Genomic DNA, 21,092 nt, shown 5'->3' with positions numbered 1-21,092 from the left:
GACAGAACAGAAGCCTTGTGCATGTACAATGCTCCTGCTTGGTCTTCCCACTTTCCAACCTCCCGCACTAGCGCTTCTTTGTTGGTGATATAAACCGCCATTTCTAGCTTCTTCTATCGCCTTTCCACCCTCAACCTCACGCATCCAACTATTTTCAAACCCAGAGGCCTCCATCCATCACCACATCTCAACTATATCCAATAACATCTTCACGCCTTCGTAACAGCGTAGCTCTTACTTTCGTACATCTTTTTTGTGAGTCAGTGTAGCAGTTTCTGTAACCATCATCTACTTCTCAGTACTGACCAGAAGCTTCAGACATCTGCTCTACTTCCGTCAAGATGAAGTGCGTAGCTATCTTCCAAGCCCTGGCTGTCATCGCCTTCGGTATGTGGTATCTTCACAAAAGACTTGGTCTGATCATCATGCTAATCGTGTCAGGCCTTCTTGCTGCTGCTCAAGACATGACCTGCCCATGCGGTCTCTTTGAAGCAGGTATGCTTAGCTTCTCCCTTAGTGCCTTCGATGGAAAGTTGACTTTGTATAGCTACCGTTACTGTGACAATCAGCGAGTGCTCGGCTTTCGGCACTCTCCCTGTTCCTTACACTCCAACCATCACAGCCACTTCCACCACTACTGTCGCTGTTGCTTGCGCCGATAGTGCTTGTTCATCTGCCTCGTCCTTGATTACATCCTACCCCCCAGCCGCTGCATCTACTGAGCAGTCTTCAATCCCAAGCTCTGGCCCAGCCACCAGTTCACCATACTCGTCCAGTGAAGTTGGCCCTGTGGCCTCCTCTCCGGTTGACTCATTCACTTCGATTTCTTCCACTACAGCTCCTCCCGGCAGCTCTCTCGCTAGCTCAGTGCCACCGTCTAAATCTGTTGATACTTCCACTACTGCCACTGAAGTCACAAGCAGCACTTCCACCAAGACTACGACTTCCCACTATGGAAGCACTACTGCTTCCGGCTCCTCAAGCAGCAGTGCTGCAGCCAGTTCGTCCATCGTTGGCCCAGTCGTCAACAAGGGTGTTTCTGCTCGTGCTGGCCCAGCCTTCGCCGTCATTGTCATGGCTGCCGCTGTCTACAGCTTTTAGACAACAGACTTCGCCACACATGCGATTTCTCGCGGGTCTTCTGTATTGGGTCGATGATTACTGATGCCGGACATTCTGGCTCAACGACAAGGAACGGCGGCGATCACTTCAAATGCTGCACCTGCTCGAGTGAGTACATTTAGTAGGGGGGTAGAAAAGGACTTCTACTGGACAGAAGCCCGAAACTCAAGGAAAATTCTTGAAAACATACTAGTCACTTGAAATAATACTCTCTTTGTGGCGTATATCAGTACGTCTTACAATTTGCGCAGCAGTGCTGTTTTCCCCCTTTATGTGATGTGTCTTGCAAGGTATGAGTCGGCCCAAGAGTTGTCATCCAAGGGCCCACGACTTACGGATCTACCATGTTTACGAGTAGTTCATTGTTAGTTGACATGTGCAAAGCATAATTGAGTGGTATCATTCCAGACCATGGTACGTAGGACAATCCCCCTACAAACGCCAATGCCAAGGCCCTGTCGTGAACGTATACCCTTACCCAAGAATATAAACAGTCCTTCCTAAACCTGAATCATCTCCCAAACTCCGATACATTCATTGAGCACAACGCAGACTCGACGAACCAAAACCTCAAGCTCTGCCAGTAATGTAATCCCTGTTCTCTACAGTAACACTCTTGGTCTGCGCATATGCCTGTTAGTCATACACGTCACAAAATTCATCGAACTCCTGTTGGGAGTAACACTTACCATGTGGTTGACCTTGTACACGCCGATGAGCCTGGCCGCAAGCTCGAACATGTTGTTTCTGAGGGAGATGACGATGAACTGAGCGTTCTTCGTGCGTTCCTTAATGTACGCGGCTACGATGGAGACCTGGTTTGCGATTGTCAGTAACGAAATTATAGTCAAGGAGGACAACCACATTATGGAAGGATCATAAGAAAGGGGGTACAGATCAGTACTTACGTTTCTGAAATCCAGAGCAGCGTCAATCTCGTCCATGACATATAGTGGGGTGGGCTTGTAATGATGAAGTGCAAACACAAGTGCAAGCGACGACAACGTCTTCTCACCACCAGACAGATTGCTGATGTTCCTCCAACTCTTCTTAGGAGGCATGACGCTGAACAAGATACCTTCGCTGAAGGGATCGAGACTGTCGACGAGTTCGAGCTCGGCGTTGCCGCCCATGGTGATCATCTGGTACATCTCCTTGAGACGAAGCGAGATCGAGGAGAATCCCTCCATGAATCCTTCGAGACGCAGACGGCGTAGGTCATCGAGGCGCTTTTTGGCAACGTTGCGCGCTGCTAATGCTTCGTTCAGATCGGCGCTTCGAGAAGCGTGCTCGGAGACTCTGCGTCTGTATTCTGCCAGCACAGCCAGCTCGACACTTTGTGAAGTGGACTCTTCAAGCTGCGCTATCGCAGCTTTCAGGTCATCTTTGTTCATCTCGTCCAACTCGTCGCGTGAGTACTCGGTCAGTGGCATTGGCTCCAGCTCTTCGCCGTCGTCACCGTAGTTCTGGAGCGTTAGCTTGCTCAACTTCTCGCGCCAGTGCTTCAGGCGCTTTTGGTTCTCGACCAGGATCTTCTGGTTTTCTTCAAGCTTGTTGCGCATCTCGATCTCGACGCCACGGGTCTCGTTGAGCTCAGCAACCTGCTCGTCGAGCTCTGTCTTCAGTGCTTGGAGTTCGTCCTTCTTGAGCTCCAGCGCCTGCTGAGCCTCTTCTGCTTCTTCCCTAGAGCCAGCAGTGCTGCTCGCGTGGTTTTGAACGTCATTCTGGGCCTTCTCAAGGTCCCGAGCAACTTTCTCCAGTTCCTTCAGTGCATCGTTTAGGGCCTTCACGTGCTTTGAGTGCTGCTTTTCGGCTTTGGCTTTGGATACTTCAGCAGCAGAAAGCTCTTCCATGCGATGATCGATCTGCTCCTTCAGCCCATCGACCTTGGCTTTTTGGCTGCGTAGTTGTACGCCACCGACTTGCATGATGTTGTCCTGAAGGGATTTGATCTCGGCCTCGATGTCTGCAGTTTCTGATTGAAGATCCTCGACTTCCTTCTCCAGTTTTGCGATCATCTTTTTTAGCTCGGCGATACGTTTGCCGTTTGATTGAGAAGGTTGACTCTCTGCCTCGAGTTCCTCGATACGCTGCTGGGCATCTGCAATGTTCCTATCGAGACTGCCGATTTCCAGAGTGAGTTTCTGGGCGTGAGTCTCGACTTCGGGGATACGGTCTTGGTGCTCCTTCAATTCAGACTCTAGCTGTCTAAGATTGGCCTGGAACTGGCCGTACATCTCTTCGAGGTTGTCCCTGTCGACCTCCAGCTTTGAGACTTGCTCCTTCGAAACATCGGCAACGACCTTGGCCGACATGGCACCTCGTGCCACTCTCGTGCCTCCACCACTCATCGTACCTGACTTGTCGATGAGTTGACCGTCCAGGGTTACAACTCTCCATCGCTGGGCTCCGTATGCGATGCGGTTGGCTTGCTCTAGGTCGTTGGCGACGAGGGTGTTTTGAAGCACGCTGTAGAAAGCGGGCAAGTACATGTTGTGCTTTGACTTGATCAGATCAAAAAGACGAGGAACGTTCTCTGGCGTCTTGATTGCTGACAGATCACGTTTCGGTAGACGATCTAGCAGGATAAAATTGGCGCGGCCGAGGTCGTTCTTTCTTAGGTACTCGATACACTGCTGGCCGACTTCAACGGTATCAACCACCAGATTTTCGAGAGACGGACAAGCTGTAGAGATCGCGACGTCGTACTTGGGGTCGATTGCACCTAGGTTGCCAAGTCGACCGTGGAAGCCGTGTATCCTGCCAGAATCTTTCAGGCGTAAGAGACCGGTAAGCACATTGCCTTGTGTCTGTGTGGCGGCGAGACTGGAACGAGCTTCATCGGCCTTTTGACGAGCGCCTGACACTTTGGTGCGGATGGCGAGCTCCTTTGCAAGGAACTCCTGAATGCGCTCTTGAACGTCCTGTGTTGCCTTCTCCAGCTCCTTTCTCTCTCGCTTGCATTGCTTGTACTCGTCGACTTTGCTCTCCCGAGTTTCATTGAAAGCAGCGATCTTCTGCTCTACCTCTTGTACAGCTGTCGCACCCGCGTTCTCCCTCTCGCGAAGAATGTCGAGCTCGCTTTGTGCAACGGCTATAGCGGACTGCTTGGCGTTTATTTTGGCATTCCATGGCTCGAGTGTCTTCTGCTTTGCGGCAATCTGGTCGGAGAAGCCCTGGGTCTTGCCTTTCAGGGTTTCTCGGATCAGCGAGAGCTGCTGTTCTTCGGCTTCCATCTCATGCTCAAGCTCCGAGATGGTGGTTGTGTTTCTCTGGACATCGTCTTGAGCGCGTGTGGCAAGTGTCGACGACTCAGAAACGCCAAACTTGCTGCTCTCGGCCGTCTTCTCCAACTTCTTGGACTTGTTGCTCAGGAATTTCTCCTTTTCGGCCAGTTTGACAGCCTCCTTGTCGAGCTTGGTCATTTCCTTGAGAAGAACTTGCGCTTGCTGTTCTAACTCGTCTACCTCCTTCGCACCCGCCTTGTACTGCTTCTCAAGTCTCTTGATGCCTTCCTGGTTGCCTTGATGCTTCTGTAGCTCGTCCTCGAGTTGGCGATTCAGCTGGCCGATTGCTTCTTCGGTGACCTGGGCGTTGTCGGAACATTCTGCAAGGTAGATCTGATATAGTGCGGATTGTTTCGTGACCAGCTCATTCTCGTCGCGGATGAATGTCAGAGCCTTGTCCTTCTTGTCCTCGAGCGCACTCTTCTCCTTCTCCACGTGCTGCACTCTGGTGTTTTTCTCGGCGCATACTTCGTTCAGGGTTTCGGTTTCAGCTGCAGCTTCGTCGATCGGGGTTTTGTACTTGGAAGTGCCAATAATGTCCTCAAGATATTCGAGAAGACCGTCGTCATGGTCACCGACAGCTTTGGGCTTCATCTGGGCAATAGACTCAACCTCACCTTGAAGGATGAGGAAGCGCTTGTGGTCAAGATCGACGCCGCGATCACGCAATAGCGTGCCGACTGCTGTGAAATTGGATTCGCGCCCATCAATGTAGTATTTGCTCTGGTTATTCTTGAAAGCGCGTCTGGAAATGACGAGCTGAGACTCAGGGATAACCTCGTGGCCGCCTCCGGGCTGGTCCATGACTTCCTGGAAGTGGACTTCGACCTCGCAGTAGTCTAGATCTGGAAATTGCGCGGAATTGTGAATGAGCGCAGAGATCTTGCCCTGACGCATCTTGCTGGCGCGGAAACCGAAGACAAACAATAGAGAGTCGATGACGTTGGACTTGCCGGAGCCATTGGGTCCGACCACAGAGGAAAATGAGGCGTGGAATGGACCAACTTCTTGCCTGCCAGCATAACTCTTGAAGTTGGTTAGTACTAGATGAGTGATGACTGTGCGGGACTTGGGTTCCGTTGGCTCCTGCGATACTGGTATGGATGCCGCAGCGCGAGTGCGAACAACAATGTCCATAGGTTTGTCCAGATGCGTGATGTTGGTATCGACCTTCTGCACATTCTGGGAAGACTGTGGACGAGGCGTCTGCTGTTCGTTCAGTGCGGTTTCGGTGATATCAGCAAGAGGCGTGGATTGTCTAGCCCTCGCAGCGTCGGGTGATGCTGTAGGCTCCGGACTGAGCAGTGTTTGCGACTGGTCTACACTTTCCTCTGCGACTGCTACAGACACATGGCTTTTCCTCGAAGCGCGAACATTCTTGACACTTCTTCTCTGAGGCTTTGGTGCTGACCGTACCGGAGAGGAAGGGTCGTCAATGTCCATGACACTCTCAGGCGGGCTGAATATCTGTGAAGGCTCTATTGACTGGCGCATGCGGCGCGAGTGATCTGTGGTGCGCGGAGTTGCCGTCACATCTGATATCTTCCTGGACTGCGCTTGACTCTTCTTAGGAGCCGGTGTGTCGTCCAGAGCAGTGCTCTCGTCCTCGTTCTCGGCGTTGTCGCCAGTGTTTATGCTGTGTTTGGTATCTTCTTCGTCGTCCGAATCGAGCACCGCTCGCCGCCGCGCCACAGTGCGCCTCGAAGGACGTACAGGCAGTTGTGCAGACATGAGGCTCGCGTTAACTGCCTTTACTTGCCTTGTTGCTGTTGTAGTCTAGGTCGCGACCAGTGTTGTTTACGAGGGGCATCAATACATTAATATTTCTCCACTGTCTTTATCGCGCTATCGTCTTCACATCCGACTCGGCATTAAACAAAATAAGCAAACATCGCAGACAAACAAACACAACGCCCTGTGCCGCCAAGCCTCGACTATCCCGGAGTAGCTGCCGGATTCGCCGTCTTTCTCAGGAAAAGAGCACTTTATCGATCGATCTCGATTGCTTTCTGTCGCGCTCATATTAATGCCTACAAGTATACAGAGCCCGAGAAGACAAACCAAATCCGTACATTATCCGAACAATTTACGCTTCACCAAAGAAATGGTCTAGCGTCTTCGGTCTATACCGGTCTCATCGTCCTCGACCCCGAGTCTTTTGCACCCCTACTTGCATCATTGCACACTGGGCATCCATTATTGAATGTCAAGCTATGACTACCAGATCGCTGACTTTCTGAGAGCATCAGAGAAAGTCATCTCTAATCAGAAGTGACATGCCTTCCTTCCGGCCATCGCTTTCTCCATCGATGCTGGTTCCGATCGATCGTTATGCGCATTGCTTCCCGATTGATCACCATATCCTCGCTCATACAGTTGTGCCACTCTGTGTGTCACCTGAGGCGCGCGAAGTAATTCCGTTGTCTCCGGAGGCATATAGTGGTATGCGATGAATTGTACCGCAACTGTTCGCTACCCCCGAGGAAAATGCGCAAGGTAGCTTTTAGTGATTGGTATGGGCCATGTCTTCCGCCAATCCCGACGAGTGTGAAACCCGTGCATTCTAGTAAGGCTATCCTGACCATACCATTACATCAGCCTAGTGATGATAGCATCTTTTTTTCTCTCGCATATAACTATGCTCGCATGCTCGTGTTGCTACCTCCTCCTCACGGACTGGCTCAGCACTCTACTACGATCTTGAAAGCAATCAACGCACCTCAGCCTTTTCCTCAGAGTCTTACCTTGTCTCATCCTACAGCATGCCCACTTACAACCCACCCACCGCACCCTCCCGCCCTGGCAATGGCTCTCCGGTTGCCCTGTTGGAATATCACCTGCGGCTAGCATACTTTAGATATGAGGTTACATTCGGGCTCTATGTCATGAGTCCCGGAGAGAAGCTCATCCTGAATTCAACTGTCCTATCAATCCTGGCGCTGCTCATGTACTACCTGTTCCCTCTCGTCGTCTCTACAGCCGCCTGCGCACTCCTCCGTTTCGTCACTGTACCGAAAGCTGGTCAGCTCAAAGTCCAGCGCATCATGCGAACCGTCAACTCGGGCGCTGCGGCAACATTTGCGGATAGAGTGTCGACTATGGATGCTACTTCGATGCGAGAGCTGTCCTCGTGACGCGATTGTTTGGGTCTATTTCCCGTAGACCATAACACCTTCGCGATCTGCCATTGGTCAAAAGCTTGGACATTGACACAACCTAATCTTGGTCTCGCGCGGCATGGTAAGAGACTTTCACTTCGCTGACACTTGTGAACAGCTCCACTGATCAGTCTTCGATACAGCCGCAGCAGACTACACGCACATTAGTCTGAATGACCAGTGCATTGCTCTATCATGGAATCACGACCCGCACGCTTTTACACATATATGACTTATAATATGCCTTATTGATAAATGAGGCGATCCAAACGAACGGCAGGGCTGGCTGTACGGGTCAAATGTACAATCTACGTACTTTGACCAATTATAGAAGGAGGGGGAGGGCTTGTCCATAACCTTTAGATATAAGAGTGGAATGGAAAAGCGCAACTACGAGAGCTACAGAGAGCCTTTCGAATGTGACTGCGACCTTATCGGTCGAAGTTCTGTGTACTCGAAGAATGAGTGATGATGGACAGGGTTCCCCTTGATCAATCATAGGATGGGCTAACCTAAGGTGAAACTGCGCCAGAATGCAGTAATCAATCACTACTCCGTAGCCGAACAAACGACTCATCCAAATCCAATCAGATGCAAGCTTGAATAGAGAAACAACCACATTGAACATCATGTACTGTATGTCCACTGCTGCAGCAAGACCTGAAACGACATGATGTTAGGTTAGAGATGGGTCCATCAGCCACACATAAGCAGCCGCAAACACGAGCAAACAAGTGCATCATCGGGGGTGGCGGCGTCTCCATCGTCTCGTAAGCTCGGCTAATTACCTAGGTACCTTGGTGGGCAGATGCATACCTAAGGTAAGTTCACATTTGGATAAGGTAAGTATCGTATAACCATCTTCATCGTTTACCAACGAATACTGTACAAGGCATACCGAGGTTTCTTGTGATGATTGCTATATGGTCTGCTCGTTCTTGTTCTATTAACATTACACATACTTGAGTGAGAGTCTGAAACTACCTCCCTTTCATGATGAGGCCGGACGGCGTCTTGTCCACCGCTGCTGCTGCCGTATGCGCTTACTGCTGTCTCGTATCTCCCAGCAAAGCAGAGCTTACTGCTGGCTCGCAAGTGGTGTTCGGAGAGAATGAGGACGATTCTCGCCCGGTGAAGAATGTGGCGATAGTAGGTATGTTTATTCGTTCGTTCCATCAATTCAGATGCGCCATAATTTATGTCTTTGTCTTTCACTTTGCCTCGGGATGTGAGCCTCGCAGTAACATCGTTCATGTATCAGGATTCAACAATTTGCTCTGATGTATGCATCATTATATATAACATTTCATCTAATGAATTTTCAAAGGAGCGGGCAGCGCGGGAGCATCGACTGCATACTACCTACGCAAATTCAACGACAATGACCAACATCGACTGAACATCACCGTATACGAGCGAGAATCCTACGTCGGAGGTCGTTCGACGACGGTCGACGTCTACGACGACCCATTCCAGCCCGCCGAGCTAGGCGCCTCCGTCTTCGTGCAAGTGAACCGGAACCTCGTTGATGCTGTCAAGGAGTTCAATCTCTCCATCGATGGCCTCGAGTCTGCCGCAGTAGACGGTAACACTCCAACACTGGGAATCTGGAATGGTCGCGAATTTGTCTTCACTCAGGCTCCCGGCAGCAGGGGCTGGTGGGACACGGCGAAACTGTTCTGGAAGTATGGACTTGCGCCGCTGAGGACTATCCGGCTCATGAAGAGCACGGTGGGCAAGTTCCTCAAGATGTACAACGAGCCTTATTTTCCGTGGAGTTCGCTGAGTGATGTCGCTCACGAGGTTGGTTTGACGGGCGTCACGTCGTCGACAGGCGAGCAGTTTTTGACTCAGAACTCCGTGGGCGAGTTGTTTGCCAACGAGATTGTGCAGGCGAGTACGAGGGTCAATTACGCGCAGAATCTTGGGTTGATACATGGTCTTGAGGCTATGGTCTGCATGGGCAAGTGGTGTCTGTGATCATGACAGGATCATCGCTGACGAGACAATAGCTGCCGAAGGCGCAATGGCTGTCGAGGGTGGCAATTGGCAAATATTTGCTCACATGCTGGAGGCCTCATATGCAAATGTCATGTTGAATACGCAAGTCAACGCAATCGAAAAGACCAGCAGCTGTGGGATGAAGCTGTCTTACTCGGCTAATGCAGACAAGGACGAGGCTCAAGTCCAGCAAGAAGCCATCTACGATGAAGTAATTCTTGCAGCTCCGAAACAGTTTTCCAACATCAACATTGACCCGAAGCCCAATCATGTGCCGGATGAGATTCCCTACGTACAATTGCACGTCACGTTACTGACATCTCGGCACCGTCTCTCGCCGATCGCATTCAATCTACCATCGGACCAAAATGTTCCGGAGGTTGTGTTGACGACACTACCGCCCGGTGAACAATATGGTAGTTCACCCAATGGCGTGGGCTCGCCAGGGTTCTTCAGCATCTCGACGCTGCGACCGACCATGGACATGCGAGAGGGTAGACACGGCAAAGAATTCCTGTACAAGATCTTCTCGCCTGAGACCGTGAACAGCACGTTTCTCTCCTTCATCTTTGGTTTGCCGCTGCCGCAAGATGACATAGAAATGGGAGAGGACGATGTGAGCTGGATGTACAGGAAGGTATGGCACAGCTACCCATACGAGTATCCGAGGGTGACATTTGAGGAGATCGAGTTGGACGAGGCAGGATTGTGGTACACGAGTGGAATCGAGAGTTTCATCTCTACTATGGAGACTAGTTCACTCATGGGCATGAATGTCGCCAAACTAATAACTAAGAAGTGGGTGAGGTAGATTGTTTAGTTTCTAGCATGAGTCGTTGTTAGGCGCATTAGTGATATAAAGCTGTCGAATAGAAAATGAAACATTTGAACAAGCGCAAGAACCTGCCTTGTTAACGGTAAACAACTATATGTCGTAATCACAATGAGAGTGAGAGATGATATAGTATATAACAATGAATAGAGTCAGGTAGGTCGGTAGAAAGTGGTGTGTGTACCTGACGACAGCGACGGAAGCGGCAGCGGCGGCCAAATCCAGACCAAGACCTCAAGATTGTGGGGTTTCACCGCGGGGACCGGCCGCTATTGATTGTACATGAGGTGCTGCTGTAAGGTATAGAGATAGAGATGGAGTATCAGTAGGGTTGTCTTGCCGTACCTGCTTCACATGCCATCCAGTACCTGCCGCTTGCGATCAAGTTCCTTCCTCTTCTCTCACGCCTCAAGATTGTTCGTTATCCTCAACACCACGCGCGCCATTCTGTTCTCCAATCGCAATAGACTGAGCTGAAGCCTTTCTGGGGATACGCATCAACTCCAACCATCACAGTCACACAGTCTAGGCATCTGCGCATCTGCGACAACAACAACATCCTTCTGGCTCGAGAGGTAGCGCACACAAACCGAGTCACTGTCGCCCCTCTGTCGCTATCAGACACCGATCTAGGAACAATTCAACAATAAGAGCACCGCATAACACAGCATAGCACAACATCGCGACGACCGGCCGAGATGAGCAACACAGACTTCCTGGGGAGGGCGATCGACGTGGTCAAGAAGGCCATCGAACAAGACACAGCGGGAGAATATGAAAAGGCATATCAGACATATTACCAAGCACGTGCGTCGATCACCTGCTGCACACTCATAGACACTCAGCAGGCAGTCACTGACCTTTCGAAACAGTCGAGCTGTTCATGCTCGCTCTGAAATGTAAGTTTGCTTGCCGTACCTCATCTATTGCGCATCAAGCTGCTGACATGGACTGAACAGGGGAGAAAAATGCCAAATCCAAGGAGATGATCCGTACGAAAACCGCAGAATACATGGACCGAGCCGAGAAGTTGAAGAACCATCTGGCGGAACAAGATAAACCTAATAACAAGAAGCCGAGTGCTGTGGGGTCCAACGGCAAGGTGTCTGGCGGAGGAGGCAAGAAGTGTGTCAACTTGGTCCCATCATGTTCTGTGCATCTCACTAACATTTCCCGTTCGCTAGGGGCGACGACGAAGACGGCGAAGATGCAGACTCCAAGAAACTCCGAGGTGCTCTTGCTGGATCTATTTTGTCAGAAAAACCAAATATCAAATGGGAAGACGTCGCAGGTCTGGAGCAGGCCAAGGAAGCTCTCAAGGAAGCCGTCATCCTGCCAATCAAATTCCCACACTTGTTTACTGGTAAGCGACAACCGTGGAAAGGTATCCTGCTCTACGGTCCCCCCGGTACCGGTAAGAGTTACCTCGCGAAGGCCGTGGCTACGGAAGCAAACAGTACCTTCTTCAGTGTGAGCAGTAGTGACTTGGTCAGCAAATGGATGGGTGAGAGTGAACGGTATGTTTCCTTTTCGACGCGCAAAATGCTGCTTTCGGAGACTAATACGTTTTCGCCAGTCTGGTCAAGCAACTATTCAACATGGCGAGAGAAAACAAGCCTTCCATCATCTTCATCGACGAGATCGATGCGCTGTGTGGTCCGCGTGGAGAAGGCGAGTCAGAAGCATCGCGACGTATCAAAACCGAACTACTGGTCCAGATGGACGGTGTGGGTCGAGACTCCAAGGGCGTGCTGATTCTGGGAGCAACAAATATCCCCTGGCAGCTCGATTCGGCCATCCGAAGACGTTTCCAGCGCCGAGTGCACATCAGTCTTCCCGACTTGCCTGCTCGCATGAGAATGTTCGAGCTCGCCGTCGGCACCACCCCATGCGACCTGAAGCAGGAAGACTACAGGGAACTCGCCGCGCTGAGCGAGGGGTACTCTGGAAGTGATATCAGCATTGCCGTGCAAGATGCCCTGATGCAACCCGTCCGAAAGATTCAAACAGCCACTCATTACAAGAAGGTATTTATTCCGCTTTCCTTCTCACCATTCCCACAAAATCACTGACACCTCCTCACAGGTCATGGTAGACGGCAAAGAGAAAGTCACCCCCTGCTCACCAGGAGACGACGGCGCGACAGAAATGTCCTGGACAGAAGTCGAGTCCGACCAACTGCTCGAGCCCCCTCTCGTGGTCAAAGACTTCAAGAGGGCAATCAAGGCCTCGCGACCGACGGTCAGCGGGGAAGATCTCACGCGAAACGCCGAATGGACTGCCGAGTTTGGCAGCGAGGGCGCATGATTTTTTTTGTTTTCCTTTTCGATTTCTCGTTTCTGCTGTGCCGTATCGATCCGTCCGTGGAGAGCTCTACCTATAGCGGATTGGATTGCTACATCTATATACAGACATACATGAAGCCGAAGTAAAGTCTTTCGCATCCTCGTTTCTTTCCTTGCTCTGATTTTTATTTCTCTCGCACCCGCGTGTCTCCCGTCTTTTCAGCGACCAAGGCGCGCGAACTCGTGAATAAGAGAGGAAAGATGCGATCGATCTCAGAGGTCTGTGTAGTGACGAGGAAGAAGACAGAAAACAACAACAGTAGAGTAGAATCGCATAGTAGAAACAACGACAATTATTCGAAACGACTCCTCAGTGTTTTCTTTGCCCGTCGCATCTATCGCAGCGTTACCGAGTCCTGCCATGTTCCCGACAGCCAGCCAGCAAGCAGTGGGAGGTGAGCAACTGAGCAGCAAAAATTTCATTGATGAGGAGAGGGACATAGCGATATCGGAAAAACAGGGAGTTTGTTATCGAAGTCCAAGGATTGAGGACAGGAGGTAGGAGTGACAGGAGCAAGTAGATAATGGACAGGGTCTCCCTATGATCAGCCCTCCAAGAACAAACCCACTCTTTCTTTTTACTCTTTATGCATCTCTTTATTTTCGTTCTGCTTCTTCATGCCCCTCCCTCTTGGTTCATGAACAGAGCAGGGATTGTTTATCACACGTCTTTGATATGCGTCTTTCCTTTCCTCGCCCTTTTTGCTTCATATATCTGCTTCATGTTATTTTGATCAAGGTTCCGGTTCCGAGAGCCATTTGGACGAAGTCAGGGGTTTTTGTTTCTGATAGGATGTGATTACTGACTTGTGAAAGTAGTGATATGGTGCTTTGGAAGGTTATGGCAAATAGAAACAGAGTAGAACCGAGAGGACCATCGTCAGCATGGATGTAGACACATAAGGGATCGTCATCATCTCTAATGACAATGAGTAGCAAAAGCCTACTGAAATCTAGGTGCGACGAAAATGAGAGCTGGAAGAGAACTGTTGGCTCTTCACTGTTACCAACTTGCTGCTTTCTTTGGCAAAATGCGTGCGTTGTCACGAGTGTACGTTGCGACGGGGTTTCGAATCCAGCACGACAGGTCGTCTCTGCTCTACTGCGCCAACTTCGCTGAAGGAGGTCCAAATACTCTCTCACGGGTTCCATGAATCGAAAAATTGGGTGTTTGAGATTTTTTCCTTTGTTTCATGACCTGTAATAATTTCTTCTCTCTGCCTCTACCTAAGTCTAGCTAAAAAACGCGCGGACCGTGTGCTGAGTCTCGGGTGTCATACCGGCAAGTAGCTGGTTGGCATCTAATTGAGCTGCGGCGATCAGCGTCTTCGCCGAGTTGACCACGCGCTGGGCTGTCTGTCCTTGCAGCGTCTCTGCTTCCAGTGCCTGTGCGATGAAGTTGAAGCATCGCGCCGCTTGCTGCAGCACAGCCGGGTTGTTTCTTGGGCCATTGTCAGTTCCTGATCTAAAAGTATTGCGAAAGGAGGGTAAAAAAACTTACTGTTCGATGAGCTGTGCGAGGAAGGAATAAGCATAGGGTGCGGCCTCCTCGTCGTTGACCACGGGAAGAGTGTCTATCCAGCCAGTGACAACCTCTTGCACATTGGGTATCTTGCTGCTGTTGAACTGAAGAATCTTGGCGATACTTGCACATGCGTTCTCGGTAGCGAAGGCGTGGTCATCCTCACGCGCGTCCGGTCTTTGCGTGGCTTGGAAAAGGAGCGGCAGACTGGCGCTGGCGAGTTGGGACCAGGGCTCGCCGCCCTTGTGAGCGAGCACACCGGCGCCGTAACATGCTGCTTGTCGGTTGGCCGGAATGTCGTCTTGAATGCCGTCCACCAACGGCTGGACAATATGCGACTGGTACTTCCACGATTCGGGGCCGCAGAACTCCAACACATCGTCCATGATGCAGAGCGCCCACTGTCGTTGCGTCGAGTCAGGGTTTGTGATTGAGTGGTCAAGGAAAGGTAGCAGGCGCTCCCAGTGAGGAAGGAATGATGTGCCTTGGTTCTTGAAGATGGTGTGGAAAGCCTTGTTCATGTCTGAGAGCAGAGTCTGGTCGTCCTCGATGGCGAAGAGCACCTCTTCGCTGGCCTCCTCACCGTCGTCGCGGTCTGCGGCGTCCTCCAGACGTTCCGTCACACGGACTTGGTACTCCTTGAGCACGCTCTCGGCGGCAGTGACAAAGGCGGCCATGTGCTCGTTGCTGAGACAACCCTTGCCACAAACCTCAACCGACTCGTAGAAGCACTGGTACATCTCGGCCAGGGTATCGATGGATGGCTCGGGCTCAAGCACCTCCAAGACTTTGACGATGGTACTCTGCCACAGCTGTTGGAACTGCGGCGATTGCAGACCCTGTGCGACCTTGTAGGAGCTCAAAAGGGCGGGCACACACTTGGCGGCAGCAACGCGTACAGGCTCGTGGAAGAAGAAGGCGAGGCCTGGGATAGCAATGCTCTCCATGGTGTCGAGGACATAATCCTGGAAGGCGCCTTCGAGATGTTGGGCGTAGACGACAATGAGCTCGATTGCCATGTGCTTGTCATCCAAGGTGCTGGTCTTGATGCCGATGAACTTGCCCTTGAGGGGCACAAGCTCCCAGCCTTCCTCCTGTTCGATCTGTGCAACGTTCTCCTCGTCATCCAGAAGCTGAATATCAGCCTTAGCCTTGGCAAGCTCGAGAAGTGGAGGCATGACTGCGGGAAGATAAGGCAAGAAGTCTGCGCCAAGGATACGGCACATACGACCCCAGCAGTGCAGCAGGTAAGAAGCCTGAGGGTCGTCTGACTCGGTGATGCTCTGCTGGATGGTTCCGAGCACCTGGACAAGAGCGATGGCATCCTGTCCCATGCGCTCCTTGCCAACCGCCAAAGCGATGAGGGTGGCACACTCCATGGCCTTGGCCCTGAGAAGACGGTATTCCTTGCTCTGCTCCTCACGCAGCACGTTGAACAGCAAGGGCATAAGGGTATCGTAATACTTGCCGAACTTGGACTCGGCCGAGTCTGCCACGGTGGCGATGGTTGACAGAGCCTGCTCTTGTACGAAACGCTTGGGGCTCTGGAGCAAAGTGAGCAGATTGTTGAGGAGCGAGTCCAGGTAAGGCTCGAGGGTCTCCTTCTCGGCCTCTTCGCAGAAGTTGACCAGAGCAGCGGCAGCGTGCGAAGCGACACGAGGCTCGGTCGACTGCAAAGCAGGGATGAGAGCAGGAAGAACGACGTTGTGATACTTTGACTGCATCGTGCCCTTGAAGTCGGTGCTCATCTGGCCGAGCGCGTTGCAAGCAGCCCATCGCACACGGGGATGCGGGTCTTGCAACGCTGGGACGACCAACTCCAGGACTTTGTCGAGCTCGCCCTCCATCAGCTCCTGACAACCCTCAGAGATGGCAGAAATAGCCATGAGAGCGGCGTGACGGTCTCTCCACGCTCCGGAAGCGATCATGCGGGGAAGCCAGTTGAAGGTGGGTGGTAGAACGGCCTGACCGCCGAGTTTGTTGGCAAGGCGATCCATTGTCTGCTCACCGGCGACGTGGTTCATGTCGCTCTCATCAATATCGAGATCCTCTGATGCGTTCCACTCCTCGGCGTCATCGTCGTCGATGCCGACATCGGTCATGAGCGACAAGCATTGGGTGACCATCTCAGAAGTGTACGAGGCGTCCTTGCGGCACATCTGCGGGTTCTGGTCTGCGAAGGTGGCCATGAGCTCGAGGGCGTTCTGTCTGGCCTGGTCGTCCAAGTCCTTGTCCTGGATGACGGTGATGCTGAATGTCACGAGGTCGTGGAACAGTGGCTTGAACATCTTTGGTGCCGCTTCTGCCAGGTCGATCATGGCGAGAAGAGCCTTGGTGAGATCGTCTGAGTTGCTGGCCTCCTTGAGCGGCGGAAGGATATTGAGAATGTCGGGAATCAGTGCGTAGTATTTCTGTTGAGACTTTCTGTTGATCGAGTGGAAGAACGAGGCGAATGCGTCCATGGCAGCGAGTTGGACCTAACAGGCACGTGTTAGCACATCAGGATCAATGTATGCAGAGGCATTAGATCTTACAGCAACATCGGTGTCCTTGAAACCCTTGGTGAAGGCGGCCAGAACAACCTCCTCGTGCTGCTTCTCGATGATGCCGGGAGTGGTGGCAAAGATGCGGAAGGCAGCCTCTCGTTGACCAGCATCTGCGGACTGGCTGGCCTGGAATAAGGATCCCAGCAATTCCGGCCAGGTGTCTCTTGAGCCATCGGAGTTCATGACGTGCTCGTCGGTGTATTGTCTGGCAATCTCGGCTATCGCATCGGCGACCTTGTTGCGCACGGAGGGCATGGTCTCGCTGGCAAGACACTCTAGGACCTTGCCCCTGATAGCATTGCGCTGACCTTCCTGGAGGGTGAGGAACAGTTCCTTAGATTGTCCGGCCTGGTCCTTGGAGGTGCGCGTAGATATCCGGCGAAACAGGACTGCTGCAAATGAACGTGTCTGTGAAAGCAATTCCGTCAGCGACACGCTCACTTTCTTTCTTTTCGCTGTCGTCGTCGTTCATATTCCGTACCGCAGCTTGTTCGGAGCCTTGCAATTGTTCTCCCAACCCCATCAACAACACCTCGGGTCGTGCCTGGGCCCATTCTGTGTTGAGCTGTTCTTCAGCCTGCGTGCGAAGGGTGTTGTCCGTCGACTGTAGGCCTTGAAGCAGATTGTTCAGTGCCGAGTGCACTTCGGGCGGTAACACCGACATGGTTGACAGGAAGAAGATGTGATGATTTTTCTTCAGATGCAGAAAGAGAGAGAGATGTTTCCCCTCCAGGCGCACATGCAATCTGCTGTGTTAAAAATAATGCCGCTGCCAAGAATGTCTGACTGGCCCCTGTGTGCACATGTGTCAGGTCGTGTTTATCAAATATAGACGCGCAGTGGAACATGGATACCTCGAACACTCTTTGATGATTGCGCTGTGTGGGTGTGTCGTTACGTGATACACAGCGAAGGCTTTTAGCGTGGGCAGATAAGAAATCTCAGTGGTATGGGAAATAAATAATCAGGACCGAGTCAAAGATGCTTGAAGTCTTGTTATTTTGTGGGGGATGGCTGGCAACTTTTCCCAGGGTCTCATCTGTGATGCTCCTAATAAGGCTACCTGACTGTACACAGTTAAACAAAAGGCAACCATTCCTTGCGGCCAAATAAGTCAAAAGTCCTGGGCTCCCTGCACTTTATGGCCAATAGGATTAACCTACCTCATTTACTACCGTATGCCTACTGTATGTTCGTCATTACCACCAGACAGTCGTCCTGGAGCCGGACATGCAGGACACCGGGACGGACACGTAGAATTTCACCAAGACCACTTGAGACATTAAGATGTTCATTGAAACGACAGAAACGAAATACGGTAAAACCTAGTATAGTAGCGTCCATTGCCTTCTGAAGCGCGAGCCAGAAAACGAATGACAACCATGTGTGATGACATGTACAGAGAAACAAGAGCAATTAAAGATGGTATCGCTGGGAGCGCTGAATGTCAGAGTTGTTGCCGGTGGTCCGCATGAAGTGCCGTCTTTGGTATGCCTTCATGCTGCCTGCCGTCCACCCACTCATTTGCTGGTAGCCCTGCCGATGGCAAAAACACCGACAATCACCACAGCTAGCGTGACGATGGCACCTGGTAGTAAGAGATCGTTGGGCACGCCGGCAATGACTTGCGCCGCTTCAGCCTTTCCATGACCACTTGTCGGCCTCCTCTCTCTTCGCCGCTCCATCATCTCCTCGGCATCCTCTTCATCATCTTCGATGTGCGTTCTTCTTGATCTCACTGAGCTTTCTGGAGGCGTTGCGACCTGCGATACGGCCGGTTGGGGAGCCATTGTTGCAGGGATGGGCGGCTGCTCTGGGTCGTGTACGAACAAGTCCACCTTCTCCCTGTGTCCGTGCCTCGCAAGTGTAATCGCCTCCAACAGGTCCCGGTCAGTCGTGATCGATACTGTGTCACCCTCGTCGTCAAGGTAGCTGAGCGCAAACCCGGCGTGGCCGAGCTTGCCATCTTCGAACACAGGCACGCCGCCGATATCGTTGGCCTCCGCACCAAGCTTCTCCGCGACATTGGCAATCATCTCGGCCATGCCTTCTGATGCCACAACCTGGAGACGGTGCATTCTGCCGTGGGGCGCCCTGAACTTGAAGGGGAAGGGAGTGCTCTCGATGGGTGCAGTCATGGCGCCAGTGACCGCGGAAGGCTCGGGCGAGTCGCGACCGTGGTGCGATGCCGAGTCTGCTGGAGCGACACTTTCAAGTCGGTCCATTCCTGGCCGTTGCATTTCGGGAGAAACGAGAGAGCGTGCATCTTCGGTACGCGGGTGGTGGCTTCCACCTTCACCTGACATCATGGACTCCGTCTCGTGGTCCAGTGACATCCAGAATTTGTTCCATGCGGGGCCTTCGCTGTCGCCAGTCGACATGGTGTTGACCTAGAGACGTCAATTTCATGAACCCAAATTCATGCTATTCGATGGCGCTTACCTGGTCAAGGGTGGCATATGTCAATTTGAGCACATCCACCATGCCAACGATCTCGCCTTCATTGCTCATAACAGGCAGATTCAGGTAGTGTCCGTCTGTAGACGATTCAGCGAAGTCCCTATCCGACTGTACTTATCGCTAATAACATACCATGCATCTTTCGCAGAGCAGACTGGATGCTCATGTCCATAGGCGCAAAATCGGGATGAGGTGTCATGACACGAACAACGCTGCAATTTGACGGATCGAGACCTGCAGCGATGACGCGCAAAACGACATCCTTGCTAGTAAAGATACCGGTGATTGACCCTTGATCCTGAACAAGTACCGCAGTTGTGTGGTTCTCTTTCATGAGTGCCGCTGCCTCCTTTACGGAGGTACGCACCGAAACGGTGATGGGAGGTAGGCCGTTGAGAACGGACTCGAGAGTTGGACCGGACATCTTGTGTCTGATAGCTTCGACGTACTGGATAATCTGCTGGGGCTGACTGGAGCCGAGTTCGGCCTGTACACCTTCGAGCGCATCGTACAATTTGCGAGACGAACTGTACGCCCTTTCCAGTTTCTCCATGGCATCGTAGAAACACTTTGTGATATCTAGAATGCCCGAGATGTCGTGGTTCTCATCCATGACCGGAAGATGTCTGAAACCCTTGCGCACCATGAGATCCAAAGCGTCTGTCGCGCTGGTATCTGTCTTTGCGCACAATGGGTTCTTGGTCATGATATCGGCGATGGTGATACTGTTTGCTTTGATGCCCTCTCCAACCACTCGAAATGCAAGATCCTTGGCGGTGAAGATACCGGCGATGCGATCATCATCATCAGTGACAAGGACACAGTCTTCTCTCTTCGCTGCCATCAACTGGGCAGCTTCGGCGACAGTGGTGTTGGGCTTGATCTGGAGGGCGGGACTGGGTCGGAGTGCCAGAACGGTGCCAGGGGGTGCTTTACGGGACTGTCTCGCTCTTGCCGGATTGTTCTTCTTCTTGCTCAGATCCGTCTCAATCTTCCTCCGGATAGCCTGAGAACGATGGTTAGAGACGCGATTCAGGCACCATCAGGCACCACCAGACAGCGTCAGGCACGAAGAAGGATTTTACACACCTCGTCCCTCTTGGACTGCTTCGCCCTGCTGGCGCTGAGTGTCGACATGGCGTCGCTGGCAGCACTGGCTGATGATTCGTATTTTGGTCTGGGAATCGCAGAGGGGCTGTCTTGATGAAACGGGATTTGACCCCGAGACTTTGGAGTTCCTCTATATGTGCCAGTGGCGGACATCCTTGGCCGGTTGGAGATCAGGAATATTAAGGTGGAGACCTTAGCAGCAGCCTCTTGTCTTGTAGCAGTGCGGTGTACTGTATCTGCACTTTCAGGAGGTCCGAGCCTGAGGGCAAAGTGGTAATAACACCGAAGACGGGGTAGAGTTATGAGTTATGCCTGTGTGCCTCTATGTACATTTCTCCCGTAAACAACAAACCAAGAATAGGGAGGTCCGTGCGGCGTAGGCATGAGACACTGACGGGCAGCTCGGTCGCCCTCGGGACCCTTGAACGGGACCCTGGGAGCCGGGATGAGGCACTGCAGAAAAGCTTCCATCTCTTCTTCCCCTAAGGTGCTGTAGGCGTGCATTCCGCACAGCCAAGGGGGCTCGGGGGCAAAAGGAGCGAGATGGTCATCACGGAGAAGCGGGGTATGTTTCCGCCGAGGTCAGCTTGGCTCTCAGGTAGTCAGGCTACTCACTCTCCCAGCACACAGCGTCACAGCTGGCTAGCTACTCTTGGCACAGCACACTCTGCTTGGCGAGACCTCGCTAGACACGTGACGGCCTGCACTT

General features: G+C 52.0%; 5 protein-coding genes across 6 annotated transcripts; 2 read left to right on the top strand and 3 right to left on the bottom strand.

Annotated features, from left to right (window-relative positions):
- Positions 1-1,692: 1,692 nt before the first annotated feature.
- Positions 1,693-6,140, bottom strand: AAFC00_005871 (uncharacterized protein; the record flags this gene model as incomplete). Its single annotated transcript, XM_069345725.1, has 3 exons — positions 1,693-1,743; positions 1,812-1,937; positions 2,031-6,140. The coding sequence occupies 3 exons, from the start codon at positions 6,138-6,140 to the stop codon at positions 1,693-1,695; spliced, it is 4,287 nt and encodes a 1,428-aa protein (XP_069197925.1).
- A 2,420-nt stretch (positions 6,141-8,560) lies between these two features.
- On the top strand, positions 8,561-10,379 carry AAFC00_005870 (uncharacterized protein; the record flags this gene model as incomplete). Of its 2 annotated transcripts, none has more annotated exons than XM_069345722.1 (3): positions 8,561-8,720; positions 8,895-9,530; positions 9,580-10,379. In XM_069345722.1, 3 exons carry the CDS (start codon positions 8,561-8,563, stop codon positions 10,377-10,379), a joined length of 1,596 nt encoding a protein of 531 aa, XP_069197923.1. The 2 variants fall into 2 exon arrangements, with proteins under 2 accessions (XP_069197923.1, XP_069197924.1); XM_069345723.1 differs by having other exon boundaries at positions 8,564-8,720.
- Positions 10,380-11,098: 719 nt separating this feature from the next.
- Positions 11,099-12,707, top strand: AAFC00_005869 (uncharacterized protein; the record flags this gene model as incomplete). The annotated part of the gene is made up of 6 exons (XM_069345721.1): positions 11,099-11,207; positions 11,273-11,299; positions 11,360-11,525; positions 11,585-11,917; positions 11,977-12,427; positions 12,486-12,707. The coding sequence occupies 6 exons, from the start codon at positions 11,099-11,101 to the stop codon at positions 12,705-12,707; spliced, it is 1,308 nt and encodes a 435-aa protein (XP_069197922.1).
- Positions 12,708-13,978: 1,271 nt separating this feature from the next.
- AAFC00_005868 (uncharacterized protein) lies at positions 13,979-17,477 on the bottom strand (the record flags this gene model as incomplete). The annotated part of the gene is made up of 4 exons (XM_069345720.1): positions 13,979-14,186; positions 14,247-16,744; positions 16,802-17,221; positions 17,295-17,477. 4 exons carry the CDS (start codon positions 17,475-17,477, stop codon positions 13,979-13,981), a joined length of 3,309 nt encoding a protein of 1,102 aa, XP_069197921.1.
- An 856-nt stretch (positions 17,478-18,333) lies between these two features.
- AAFC00_005867 (uncharacterized protein) lies at positions 18,334-20,536 on the bottom strand (the record flags this gene model as incomplete). The annotated part of the gene is made up of 4 exons (XM_069345719.1): positions 18,334-19,203; positions 19,256-19,350; positions 19,406-20,279; positions 20,363-20,536. The coding sequence occupies 4 exons, from the start codon at positions 20,534-20,536 to the stop codon at positions 18,334-18,336; spliced, it is 2,013 nt and encodes a 670-aa protein (XP_069197920.1).
- Between the last annotated feature and the right edge of the window lie 556 nt (positions 20,537-21,092).

The sequence above is a fragment of the Neodothiora populina genome (genome assembly GCF_041146345.1).
Source record: "Neodothiora populina strain CPC 39397 chromosome Unknown canker_contig_6, whole genome shotgun sequence".
Taxonomy (NCBI): Eukaryota; Fungi; Ascomycota; class Dothideomycetes; order Dothideales; family Dothioraceae; genus Neodothiora; species Neodothiora populina.
Note: the sequence above shows the minus strand (reverse complement) of the source record. Positions and strands in the feature narration are given on the sequence as shown.